At 53.8% G+C, this 13,656-nt stretch overlaps 1 protein-coding gene across 17 annotated transcripts in view; it reads left to right on the top strand.

Moving 5' to 3' along the window:
* The first annotated feature begins 472 nt into the window (after nt 1–472).
* Nucleotides 473–13,656, top strand: part of GRIN1 (glutamate ionotropic receptor NMDA type subunit 1) — a 40,313-nt gene continuing 27,129 nt past the window's right edge. For 4 of the 17 annotated variants that reach the window (XR_011322323.1, XM_069771738.1, XM_069771739.1 and 1 more), the window contains exons 1-3: nt 474–929; nt 4,234–4,368; nt 11,829–12,005. Coding sequence is in view for 16 of the 17 variants with exons in the window: in XM_069771738.1 (XP_069627839.1) it covers nt 672–929; nt 4,234–4,368; nt 11,829–12,005 (570 nt within the window). In the remaining variant the exon portion in view is untranslated. Of the gene's footprint in view, nt 930–4,233; nt 4,369–11,828; nt 12,006–13,656 lie in introns of all 17 variants that reach the window. The other 13 variants (XM_069771746.1, XM_069771744.1, XM_069771745.1 and 10 more) reach the window with 5 other exon arrangements.

The raw sequence follows: 13,656 nt of genomic DNA, 5'->3' as shown, positions 1-13,656 counted from the left end.
TATTTGTTCTGGAGAACAAATCCTGAAGACCCTGGTTTACCCCCCAGTCTGGTGTGATTATGCCTGGGGAAGACACTGGCTTACCCAACACCTGGTGTGATTACGCTTCCCGAAGCAAGGGGAACACCCAGACCCCGAACGGGCAGCGCGGGCGAAAAGGACGGAGCGGGACCCCCGGGTGACGCTCTCCACTGCGGCCAGAGGCTCAGCCCCAGACGACCTCCGCACCTCCCGCCCCAGCGACGCTTCCGAGCGGCGCGGGAGCCGGACCCCAGCCCCGCAGCCTCCCTCCCCGGCCACCCGCCGTGTCCAGCCGGGCAGGCAGCGGGGCTCCCTCCCGCCGATCCCGCACCAGCGCCCAGCGCGCCGGGCGGGGCACTGCCGCAGCGCCCGGGGCCAACGGGGGGTCCCGCCCGCGCTCCGCCGGGGGGCCGGGGGCGGGCCGGGGGGAGGGCGCTGCGGCAGCGCGGGGCCGGCGGAGCGGGAGGAGCCGCCGGCGGAGCGGAGCGGCGCGGAGCGGGCGGTTCAGCACCAGGGAGAGCGCCCCGCGCCGCACCGCGCCGCGCCGCGCCGGGCCGGGCCCCGCATGGGGCCGCGCTGAGCGGGGCGGGCGGCCCCTCGGCGGCGGGGCGCGGGCGGGGGGGGCCCGGCGGGCTCCGGGCCGCCCGTGGATGAGCACCATGCGGCTGCTGCTGCTCGCCCTGCTCTTCTCCTCCTCCTTCGCCCGCGCCGGCTGCGACCCCAAGATCGTCAACATCGGCGCGGTGCTGAGCACCAAGAAGCACGAGCAGATCTTCCGCGAGGCGGTGAACCAGGCCAACAAGCGGCACGGCACCTGGAAGCTCCAGCTCAACGCCACCTCGGTCACGCACAAGCCCAACGCCATCCAGATGGCCCTCTCCGTCTGCGAGGACCTCATCTCCAGCCAGGTACCCCGGGCCGGCGACTTTCCCCGCCGCCGCCGTCGCCGCCGCCGCCGCCGCCGCCGGGCACCCCCCCGCCCCGTCCCCGGAGGGCGCCGAGCCGCCACCCCCGCGGCCGCAGCGAGCCCGGCCCCGCGGCGCCCCGCGGCCGCCCCCGGGGCTCGGGGCGGGCAGAGCCGCGGCGAGCGGGGTCCTGCCCCGGGGCCCCGGGGCGCCGCTGCCCGCATTGCAGCCTTTATGTAAGCGCGGCCGGCTGAACGCTCCCCCGCCCGGGCACCCGCACGCGCCCCGGGGCACCCACGGGCTCACACACGCGCCCCGGGGTGCACACGGGCTCACGCACACAGAGCGGGTGTGCGGACATGCCCACCCAGCAGCACGCGTGCAGAGAGCGACATGCATGCACACATACATACACCGTGCGCAGACACGCAGCACGGGCGCGCGCGGGCGCACACAGAGCTACATGTGCACAGGCTGTGTGCACGCATGGGCAGCCACACACCATGGGTAGATGTGGGCATGGGGAGCGCCACGCGTGCACACACACTGTGTGCTCATGTTATCGCTGTGGGAATGCCCATGGGCTGCACTGCATGCACACACACATGCTGTGTGCGCACACGCTTCGCTGTGCAAACACGGGCACACACATAACACTGCGTGTCTACGCCCACACCACGTGTGACCACGCGCTGTGCCACATGCGTACACGCATCCATGTGCACGCATGAGCACGAGCTGTGCCAGGCACACACACGCACTGCCACACAAACACACCCCACTGCGTGCACTACAAGTGCGCGCACACACACAAATACACAATGCTTCATGTACACATACACACACACCTGCACATCATCCCAGGTCATACACTTGCATGACTGTGCACCGCAGCTGCACATACCCCCAACCGCACACAGCACTATGCCCCCCCCCCCCAGCACCACACAATGCATGAAACAGGCACACAAGCACATCCACTGTACTCACACACGAGACACAGGCACACACAGAAAGAGACTGCAGATGCATAGACACAGCGAGCACACGCCCGCACAGACACAGAGCCATGGGCTCACACACAGTGCGTGCTGTGCATGTGTGCCTGCACACACAAGCACAGCGTGCTCCTCCTTCCTGTCTGCATGGGTCACTCTCAGCGCACACAAGGGAGCAGTCCGAAACTGTAGCAGTGGTGGGTGCAGCCTGGGTAGCCTGTGGCCCCTCCATCTCCCCTGCATGTGCTCTGGGTGCTGAGCCCAGCTAACCAGCCCCCATTCCCCCCACTCGGGGCCATCAGGTGGGCAGACAGTCAGGTACAAACCCACCCCCACCTCAAACACACCCATGCACATGCAAAAAGTGTACACAGACCAATGCATAGGTAAAAACGCCCGCACCATGGAGACTCACACACACCAACACGCACACATAAATGCATGTATGCACCCAGGCACACACAAAGCCAGCGAGGGTGGAGGGATCTGGAGGGGCCAGAGGTGCACAGCAGAGCAGAGCTGACATGTTCACAGCTCAGCTTTCCAATGTGGCGATGGAGGATGGCTGGAGACATCCCTTGGGATGCTGGCAGAGCCGGGGCGGGAAGCACAGCACAGGCTGTAAAAGATACCCCCTGTCCAGCAGGGAGCATGGAGAAGGCTCAGTTGGGTCCCTTGCTGAGCTGAGGCTCCATTTAAGCAACCCAGCTGATGGATGCCTGTGTCCATGCCACCTCTAAGCCTTGTCCCCATGGCAAACCCCATGGACCCCTGGGCCTGTGCAGGGTTGCAGGCGCTGGCACATCCCTGCGTGAGCGGTGGGACGCAGGGGAGCACCTAAGCTGGGGTGCAGAGGGGACTGTGGGTGCTGGGGGCTGCGGGGGCTGGGGGTGGCCACGCTGTCCCAGCATGCAGGGGTTCTCCCAGCCCCATGGCCCCAGCGTGGGGCACAGCCACCCTCGGTCCTCGCTCACTGGCGCATTGCCCAAGCAGGGGTCTGGGAGGGAGAGAAAGGGCTAGGAGCCCGAATGTGCAAAATGGCTCCTGTTGGTCAGCTGCTGTGCGGTGCAGCACAGCGCAGCCCTTGCCCCCCCCAGCCCCCAGCCTCTCACCCAGTGCCTGGTCCTGCCCAAGGCCCATATCCCAGCCCTGCGGGGTGCAGGTCATCACCCACCCCTCATTTCAGCATGGCACTGGGCACCTCTGCGTAGGGCACTCCCATCCTCCTGCCTCTACAGGTGACCTCCCCAAACCCTTCTCCAGTAATTCCTTCCTTCTCCCATGGTAGGGTCTCCGACCCCTGCCCCAGCTTGCTCTGCAACCTCAGCTTGCTCCCACCCAACACCAGGCAGGATCTTCCCTCTTCCCACCCAGTCCCCAGGTCCCCTTCCCCAGGCGCACTTCGTCTTCCTCTGCTGTCCTAGGAAGCTGCCCCTCCAGCCTGGGGGCAGAGCACATCCTGGGGCTTGGGCAGATGCTTCGGGGAGGAATAAGTATTATTTCCTCCCAGACATCAAAGTCCTTGCACTGATTCACCCTAGCTGGAAGCCTGTCACCAGATGGGGACATTCCTTGTGCTGTGAAAGGGCATTAGTGTAACAAAGGATCCCCCAGGGATTACCCAGCTCCTTTCTCTCCCTTTTACACAAAATAGGATCCTGCTGGAGACCAAAATTCCAGCCCTGTAAATACAGCAGGATCTTGCCAAGATCCTCCTTCCCCATTTCAGTATAACCCAGATCCCCTGCACCCCATTCCCATTGCCCCAGTGTGCTGAGGGCAGATCCTGGCTCCTGCCCACCCCCCCCCCCCCCCGGCTTTCTCATTTCTCTGTGTGCTCAGGGCCAGATGGCTGATTTGCTCTGTGGCTCTGCACTCCTTCTCCTGCCCGGAGTCCCAGCTGACCACTTTGTTTGTAATAGTCCTCAGAGGGGAATTACAACCGAGTATTAAATGTGTGGTTAAAGAAATCGCATTACACAGTGTGACTGTAAGGGAGATGTTTCCCTTTAATCTGCAATCCATGAAAGTTATTAGTTTAGCGAGCGGAGCAGCTAGGCACGGCATTTCCATTAAGATATAACCCTGAGCAGACCCATCACTTCTGCATGGGCTGCAGCCCGAGCCGTGGCACAGCACCCCTCACTCCCCGGCGCAGTCCTTGCTTTGCTGTTCCTGATTATTTGAATGCCATTATCGTGTTAACATGGGGCTGTTTAACATTGCAGAAAAGAAAAGGAAAATAATCACACTCAATGGCCAATGTGCTCCTGTGAAATAATGTTTGTGTCGTGTATCCTGTCCTACAGGTCTATGCAATATTAGTTAGTCACCCTCCTGCTCCCAACGATCACCTAACACCAACACCCGTATCATACACAGCTGGCTTCTACAGGATCCCTGTCATTGGTCTGACAACACGCATGTCTATATATTCTGATAAGGTAACTGATGCATGTTTCTAGTCTAGTACCTCATACATGTGGTGTAAATCAAGAGTGCCCATCAGGAGGGTTAATGATGTCTACACTACCCTGCCTATCTATCTGTCTGTCCATCCATCCTCTCCAGTTAAACCTGCAGCTCCCTCTTTCTCTGTCCTGCATTCCCTGGTACATTATTTTTTCGCAGCTGCCAGTGTTGACCTACATAGTGCTGGATGATTTCTGCAGCGTTTCTCTGCCAGGCTGCTGGGCTCACTGCTCTTCAGCCAAGGCAAATGCACAAACCAGCTCCTGCCCTGCTTACTAGTGACAGCTGGGGGGTCCTGGGTGCTCCCTGGGTGCAGGGGGCCTGCGGAGGGGCAGGAAGATCGCAGTGGAGCCTGTACATCAGGCTGGAGCTCTCTGGAGCTTGAAGGTGGTTTGGTTGCATTCACTTCTCTGGGTTTATGTGATATTGGTAGGGAAGATAATAGAATTGATTAACAAGTTATCCTGAGGCTTTAAAAAACATTCAGTCCAGCCAGCACTCAAGAAAGAGGTTCAAATTCCAGTGTCTCAAACCACTCTCTGCTGTCCCTGTGAAAACATGGAGACTTTCAGGCTGGATGAGGTCCTGCTGTGTGCGGGGGCTGGAAGCAATGCCCTGGCCTGGGCAATGAGATCCTGCCCTGCCCAGCTCTTCCACCAGGCACTCAGCTCACAACCTGTCTTGCAAAGACACTTCAGGATTAGTAAAAGCAAAAGGAGGAGCAGAGCCAGGTGGACCACATGCCACTGAAGCCTTGGTGCAGCTTTTTGTCCAGGTGCACGAGCTTAGGGGGTGAGATCAGGCCTGTTTTGAAGCACGAATCAGCCTTTGCTTGGAAAATGTGAATATTCACAAATGCAAATGTTCAGTGCAAAAATAGTCACTCCACCTACATGCTAAATGAAGTCAAATTTCAGGAGGGAGGAGCAGAGGCTCGCAGAGATGCAGCCCACAGGACTGCGCGGCTGGAGCAGCAGCAGGTCTTGGCATCTCCCACCAGGTAAAACCATGGGAGGACAACCAGCAAGCCAAGACCACAGCAGTGACAGCAACAGTGGCTGCCGGGGGCTGGGGACCCGCATTCCCCAGCAGGGTCCCATCAGGCACTGTCAGAAGGAAAGGGATGATAATAGAGCTGGCAGACTGAAGGAGAGGGCAGGCAGCAGGTAGGAAATGTGCAGGGTGAATTTGGTTCATGTTGCCAGGGGGAGGAGATGGGTCTGATCAGAAATGTTACCAAGAGGGACCTTGTCACAGTGCACACGATGACGGGAAGAGGAGACCCCGCATGCTATCAGTCCAGCTTAATCTCAGCACATCCATGCTCACCAAAGCAAATTGGCCACCTTTTTCATAGCATGACCTTGTGCTGAACTTGCGTGCTCACTCTGAGGGGGAGGGAGCTTCTCCGGCAGACTCTGCTTCAGCCATTTTTTTCCTATTTAAAACATGTTTTCTGCCAAAGTGGCTCATAAAAACTACCTGGCTCACTTCAGAGCTGGAGGAGCAACCCACTGTGGCAGTGGCGACCCACTGCAGTGGCAGGGAGATGCTCCCCACTGAACATTTAGGGGTGTTGGGCAGGTTCAGGGCCGTGGGGTGCACTCGCCTGGCAGAGACTCGGGAAGGGAGACCACACGGCATGTCTCACCCCTCCAAGTGCTCCTGCCTGGCTGGCTTCATGCTCAGCCTCCTTCCCACCAAGGCAGCCAAGGGCTGGAGGACTTTGAGCTCTATGCAGGGAGGGGAGTTGCAGGCAGGAGATGGGGCAAAGGCAGGGACTGGGTGGGTAGAGGACCAAGGGCATTGAATAGTGGAGTGGCAAGAGCTGGAGGTGACAGCAAAGGTGGGATTGGAGTGGAGGACAGCAGAGCAAAGGCGTGTGAAGGCCGGTGCAAGGCTTTGCACACCCCATGCAGGACAGACTGGCTGGTGCAACATGGGGACATTCAGCTGGTTCCCTTTTTGGTTTCCAGTGATCAGCTTGCTTTTTTTCTTTTTTTAATTCAGGAAATTATATCTTTCAGTTTAGTTTCTATGGAAACAAGCTTGTAAGATCACTTTGTGTATATGCCCAATTGGTTTTGAAGGCATCAGCCAGTTTTAGCTAAATTTCACAGGGGGTTGAACTCTCAGAGTTAATTATGGTCCTCCCAAGGCTAAGCTGGCAGGGAGGGAAAGGTGTGGGCCTTAGCACAGACAGGTATTCCCTGTACCTTTTGATGCTCTCAGAGCATCTTCAGTCAAGCACAACGGTCCACGAGCTATAGCTAGTCTTTCAACAAAGACACCTGAGGGAAGCAAGCTTTATTGCTCCCAGTATTCAAAGAACTATTTGTTCTAGAAATGGTATTGCAGCTATCAAGCTGAGCACTCTGGCTTGGCAGCCTCTGTTTGGCCTCCTTATGCCTACATCTTATGAAATCATTACCTGTTTCTTCACTGAGATCCTCACATCACTCAGCACAGTCCCACCTGCATGGTGAGGGGGTGTCTGAAATCCCAAGTCACCTCTGAGTGAGGTGAGCAGGGAACTGCAGGGGAAGAGAGGAGGGTCTCACAGTAAAGGCAGCAGAGCGGTACCCATCACTGTGGTATCTGTCACTATGGAGAGCCCTTCATGGTCTCCTCATGGACTGAGCATTTTAAAAGTCACTCTCTCACCTTCTCACGCTGGGCCCCCTGAAGAGACAGGCTGGACTATTGCTCTGGTGCTTCTATTCCCCATGTGTCATTGCGGGTATTTATATCTCCTTTGCATCTCAGCCAAAAAAATGAGATGACATTGACATCTTGAAAATATGGGAAATATGAAATGACACTGAGAGTGTGAGAGTGAAGCTCGTGGGGAAATGCACAGCTCAGGAGCTGGGAAGGTCTGGTGCCGTTCATTACCACCACTTGGAACCACACCTACGTGATGGAGATGAAGGGACATGCTGGGTGCCCCAAGGTGCAGAGCCCACACCATCTCCCTGTCAAAGAGGCAGTGCAGCGGAGGATCAAGGGTGGCTCTTAACTGACACCTGCTCTGCTGCTGAAAGAGATGGAAAATGGAATTTAGTCATTCTGCACTTGGAGAGCCATTTCAGTGTCCAGCACCTGGTCCTGGTAGTTGAAATGAGGTCTCTCTCTCTCTCTCTCTCCAGCCTGGGCCTGGGGATGGCTTTTGCCTCTGGTTCCTTGTCTCAGTATAACCACTCCATGGAAGTGGGGAGAAAAGTGATTCCCCTTGACCAGGGTCAGGGTCAGGACTCCTTCACTGGCACCTGCAAGAAGTGACTGGAGAGGCTGGTTAACACAGCGTAGAGATGTTTGCCCCGGGAAGGGGTTTCACAGCCACCGCCAAGCAGCACAGCCGTCAGCAGGGGCTGCCTGCATTGCGTCAGAGCAGGTGGGGAGGTTCTGCACACTGAAGTCAGTGCTGATGGCAGTGATGGAGCCCAACCATCCCAGCAGAGGAGAGCTCTTCACAGGCTCTCAGGATTCAAGCTGGGAGGAGAACAGAGCAGCCCCACCACTCCACAGCTGCTGCTGTGGTCCTGGGCCATTCCCCAGAGGTTGACAAGTCCTTTCCTCCACAGACTGTAGGAAAAGGCAGACGATGCATTTGCGTCTGAGCTCCCCATACGGCTGCCCCCACTAAAATCCCTCCCAGCATGTCTAAGCTATTGCAGTTATCTCAGCTCCCTCCCACGTCTGCAGCTATCATGCGGGGCAGTGGGCAGGCTGCTTTCTGATGGGGCTAAGCGACATGCGTGCTGGCTGGCGGGCAGGCTGAACAGAACAGGGAACAGAGCAGCCCAGACTCCTTCCATGGAGACACTGGCCAGGGCTTCTTTTTCATACCCAGCTGATGATTTTTGCTAAATTACCACGAACTTTATACATTGGAATCTCTGTCAATCTCCTTGAAACTGACCAGACAGCTCAGTTATGGAGTGCACTGCTAGAAGGGGGATTGACCACATTATTTCCTTAGGTAATCAAACAAAAGCACATTGTTTCCTCAAGCTGGTAGGAAAAATTACTCTGTCAGCCATGGACCATGAGCTATGATGAGCCCTTCAGCAGACAGAGGTAAAGAAGATAGCAATCCTTTCACTCACGGATGTGTACATGGTCCTTATGTGGACACACATGCACTGCCTGGTGGCCCATGCCTGCACAACCCCTATACATGTGCGCATCCCCTATGTACACAAACTCCAGCAATAGGCACCCACACATGCACCCTCCCCCAGGCATGGCATGGCCAGGCCGTGTGCAGACTCTTTGTGCACAGCTATTCAAGCACCCAAGCACAGTCCCGGCGTGGGTACATGCACACACATGCTTTCTGCATGTACATGCCCACATTTATGGATGCAGAGAGTCCTTGCTTTCACGCACACACACACACACACATATGATCTACTCGAACTTAGCTCCTCTTCATATGTACTCGTATCAACCAAGTCAGTACCACTAATAATTTGCAGTTCCTAAGAGTTCTGACCTAGCACATGTCCCCAGCCTCATAACCACAGTCACTCCCAGTGCATCTAGGCTCCAGCCCCATAGGTTTCTGCTGAGCTAATTCCACTTGAAAGCCTGGATTCCATCCCAACCTGTATTTACTTACTTTTTGCAGAAATAGAATTAAGTGAGGAAGCCCAGGGCTGAGCACACAGGTTTTGGTGGGGTATAGGAAGATAATGCAGGAAGCTGCTCCTTGGCTTGGGGTTGCTGTCAGTGATTTCCATGCTCACATCCCAGCACTCCTGGCAAGCGGCAGGCACCCTCAGAGGAGAGCAAATGATGTGAATCCTGCAAAACATAGTACAAGGCCAACAGCTGATTTGTAATTAGGAGCATTTTTTTTCCTGTGTGCCTGATCTGAGGGGAGCGGGTTATGACCCATGACAGCTCAGAGTTTGACCACTTGTAGCAGTACGTCAGGGACGGTGCTGACGAGTGGTGCAGCAGAAATGAGTTAACATACTGTGCCTGTTGTCTCACAGAGGCTGTGTTAAAAAATCAGGTCTTTATAACAATTATTTCTCTAAAACTGGGCTAACTATGGTGCATAAATTGTTGCATCCACACACTTTGCAGTACAGCCCCATGTGTCCATGTGCTGCATAGCCAGGAAAGCTCTGTGCTGGGTTTCAGAGGGATTTGTCACTGCGTATGCTGTGATAGGGGTTATCAAATCGCACAAAACCTGATTCCCAACTGCCTCTGCACATCACAAATTGGACTTTTTAACCTTTGGGGGACTCTACTTTCATTTTTTCTGCCAACCTTTGGGCCCTGCAGGGAAGTTCAGGAGTCCCAGGTGCTTCAGAAGCTGAGCACAGAATATGAATGCTTATCCTAAAATCCAGAATCAGCATTTACAATTAGTTATTCTTCATTATCCTATTTAATAACTAAAATTCTGTAATCTGAGAGCTGACATACCATCATAGCAAGTCCATGACCCTTTTAACACCACCTCCGAAAGCAAATTTGCCTGAACTGTTAAACCAAGTTGCTCTCCAACAACTTTGCAGTAAAATTTCTTCATCTGACCTAGGGATATGTATTTACAACACTTAAGAAAGCCATGAGCAGTTTAAACAGCATTTTTGCAAGCTAGTTGGGAAACTAGAAAATAATTTGATGCAATATATTGAAATTTCAAAGATGTTTTCATTTCAAAAAGGGATTGAAATAATTTTGAGTTAGAATTTTGATTTTTTTAGCCTTTTTTTTTTTTTTACTATTAGCTATTCTGTTCTTTTTTCATTTCTTTCCTCTTTTCTGATTTTTTTCCATTTTAATTTTTCCTGGATTTCCTTAAACCAATTAAAAATGCTCAGGGATTAAAAATTAAAAATGCTTAGACCCATCTTCTGTGCCCCTGGTCCGAGCTGTGGAGCTGGACCTGGAAATACCTGGGCACTTCTGCTGACTCCAAAGAGAGGTTGAGCACCATGTTGGTGTGGAGACCATAGCTGTCCTTGCATTGTTTGTCCCTATGGGGCTTCTTCCTGATCCTGTTGATTAGTACTGGACTTGTGGGGTGAGCTGCATTTCTCCTGCTCTTCATGTAATTGGGAATGTTTGTATCAGTCATACAAAACTGCAGCTCTGAGACGCTTGTTACAGCTCTCCTGATTCATTTCCTCCTTTGATTGAACATCCACAGTTCTTCTCAGTCTCTTCGGTAATTAGGAAATGTTTCCAGTGCTTTGACGTTTTTGCTGCTGCCTCTGTCATTTCTGTGTTTTGGGCCAGGGCAGCAGAAAGGACCTCCTGTCCCAGTGCAGACAGACCTGACCATGACAGCGGTTTTGCCCTATTTTTTATATGTTGCATGGTTCGGTTTGACTTTACCACTGTGTTGAGTGTGAGGGAAAGGCGTTATCTGGTCTGCCTGTTCCTCCTGTGTGGGTCCATGGTGGACACGATGTCTTTTCCCTTCCAGCATGAATTACTTTGGCCCACTCAGGACTATTATTTCCGACCTGTGCTGGGGCTGGTCTCTGGATGAGCAGGTATGGACAAGCCCTGTTTGGTCCAGAGGACCATCTCAGCCCTAAAAAAAGACATATTATGGTGCTTTCCTTTTTGTCCTCTCCTGTTCAGACTTCTGCCTCCCTTTAGCATATAGCTGGTTTGTCAAGGAGCATCCATGCTGAGCATAAGCACTTTCATTTTCTAATATTTGACTCCAGGGCCTTTTTGAAAAGCTGCATTTTTTTGAAACCTCTTTGTCTGCTACAGCTTTTGGTCCAATTGCTCTCCTAAGAGTGCTGTACTTAATTAGCCTGGAATTGCTATTGGTCAATCATCCAACCATAATGATGTCTTTAACCAAATCAGATAGGTTAGCTGGGGCATGAGTGCAGAGCTGCCTCCTCCTGTGTGCTGCTGCAGAACAGGCTGACCTAGAAACAGCCAAACAGCATATTATAAAATTGCTTTTCTGAACTTCTGTCTTGACAAATAACTAATATATACCTGCATGTACCCACAACTGCTCCTTGTCACTCTCTGAAGGGAATTTCTTTTCTTTTTAATGTCCATTGCTCAATAATATTTTCAAAAAGTCAAGAGGAAAGGCTATATTTGCACTGAATGTTGCTGACAGTTCGTTGCTGGGTAGGCTTTTCTTCACCATGCATTTAGAGACCACAAAGCAAAAAACCCGCTTTGCCATGCGCCAAATTAACCACAGAGAGGTACAAAATCGTAGACAGGGTTTGCTTCTCAGCCAGAAGAAAGAATTGTGGGTCCCAGAGGCTAGCTCAAGTCGTGCAACCCAGAGGTCTACCAAAAATTGCTGCTCTGCCTCTTTGGCCTTGCAATCCCAGCCCTGTCCCTGCAAACCTGCCCGGTCCCTGAGACGCACCCTGGCTGACAACCCAACCAGTCTATGTTGAGCTCTTGTTCTTCCTTGCAGAGTATCCACCTGTCCTTTTTGCGCACGGTCCCACCATACTCTCACCAGGCCAACGTCTGGTTTGAGATGATGAGAGTCTTCAACTGGAATCACGTCATTCTGATAGTCAGTGACGACCATGAAGGTCGTGCTGCACAAAAGAAGCTGGAGACCCTCTTGGAGGAGAGAGAGTCCAAGGTCAGTTCCTGAACATTGTCTTGTAGCTTTGTTTAAGCAACAACAACAAAACTAGAAGTCTTGGGCTGTTGTATGTATGTAGATTTCTGTATGTAAAACACCTTTTCTTTCCATTGTAACATGGCTAACATGCTTAAAGCATCAACAGTGTCTGACTAGTACCTGACAGAACTTTGTACTTTATTCATTTCACTTGCTTTGCCATGGTCAAAATCTCCTACATGTAAATCGACTACAAAATGAAGGGAAGGATAACCTGGAGCTCTGCAAATGCCTCGCCCAAGATTCCCACCTAAGGAGAGGACCAGTCGCTCAGCTTAGGGAAGCACCTGCCCCATTACAGCCACCCACGGGCCAGGCAGACCCAGCAGTGCTAAACCAACCCCGAAAAGCAGCTTCTGAATTGGCTAACCGGAGCTCACCTTAGTGGCTTAGGAGGGGCAAGGGCAGCCGGCACATTGATGCACGGAGGTATAATGCACCCTCTCTATAAAGCTGTCAGCTCTGCGGCTGCAGGCTGACGCCCCCGTTCCCATCTCCATTGAAGCACATGCCAAACGCTGCTTTCCTGACACCCCATGCTGTTACAAGAGGGCGGTTGCGGCTGGCGGGAGCAGCTTTATCGAGGAGGTGCACTGCACCTGCACTCAGGGCCACGCAGGGGAACAGGAAGGGAGGCAGGGGAGGTCCCTGAACCTGCTAGAAATTCAGGAGGACAACCATAGACCTGCTGCCATTGAGTAAAAGGACTGAGCAAGCATTCAAGATGAGCAGGCAAGGAGAACACAGGGACCCATTCAGCTGCAGTGCTTCAAAGGCAGGTGCCTGTCTGGAAGGCAAGGAACCACCTCCTGCCCTACGGGGTGAAGTCCCAGCATGTCCTCTTGCCCAGGGCAGGGTGAGGTCCCCTTCGGGTGGGCAGAGTCTGAGCCCATCTCCAAGTCTGCAGCAGCGTCAGGGCAGGCACCCGTTCCTGTCTGTTCCCTCCTGGGTCACAGGCAGGGACCACAACCTGCGCTTCTCCAGCCCCACCAGCAGCTGCTGGACATTTGGCAGCTGGCTGTTGAGGAGACGTGGCCATAGACATTTCTTGTACTTGGAGTTGGCAGCTGAGCTCTGAGAGACCAGAGAGAGCAGCTGCCACTGCTCTTTGTCACCATTTGTCAAGCCACTGGAGGAACAACTGGTGCAGGGGTGCGGGCTGGCACAAACCACACTGACCAACAGACTTTTGTTTTTGGTGGTGGTTTCCAAGAATTGTCATCCTTGCTGCATCCTGGGCCATCATGAGACACTGGTGTGCCACCAACCATGGTGGGATCCTCCTGCCTCCAAAGGCAGCTTCCCACTGGGTGACAGCGGGCTGGTATTTCTCTTCCCAGCACAGTGTCCCTTACCCAGGGAGAGTTGTGGAAAGGTTGTTCCCACTGTCAGTCTGTCATCCCTTTCCTTGCACCTTTTGATTTCCACTTTCTGTTTTCCTGCAGCTCCTGTGAATCCCCTTCTGCTACTCCCTCTCATGCCTCCACTCCCTGCTTGCTCCATGCAATGCTCCCAGGCACAGGGTGTATTTCTTCTTCAGCCTGCCCATCCTACAGGAAAGATTTGATATCTGGGGCTTGAAAGATGGGGGAGGGAGGGTCTGTCCTCA

The sequence above is a fragment of the Haliaeetus albicilla genome, chromosome 26 (assembly GCF_947461875.1).
Source record: "Haliaeetus albicilla chromosome 26, bHalAlb1.1, whole genome shotgun sequence".
NCBI classification, from domain to species: domain Eukaryota; kingdom Metazoa; phylum Chordata; class Aves; order Accipitriformes; family Accipitridae; genus Haliaeetus; species Haliaeetus albicilla.
The sequence above is the reverse complement of the archived record's forward strand: the minus strand, read 5'-3'. Positions and strand labels throughout refer to the sequence as shown.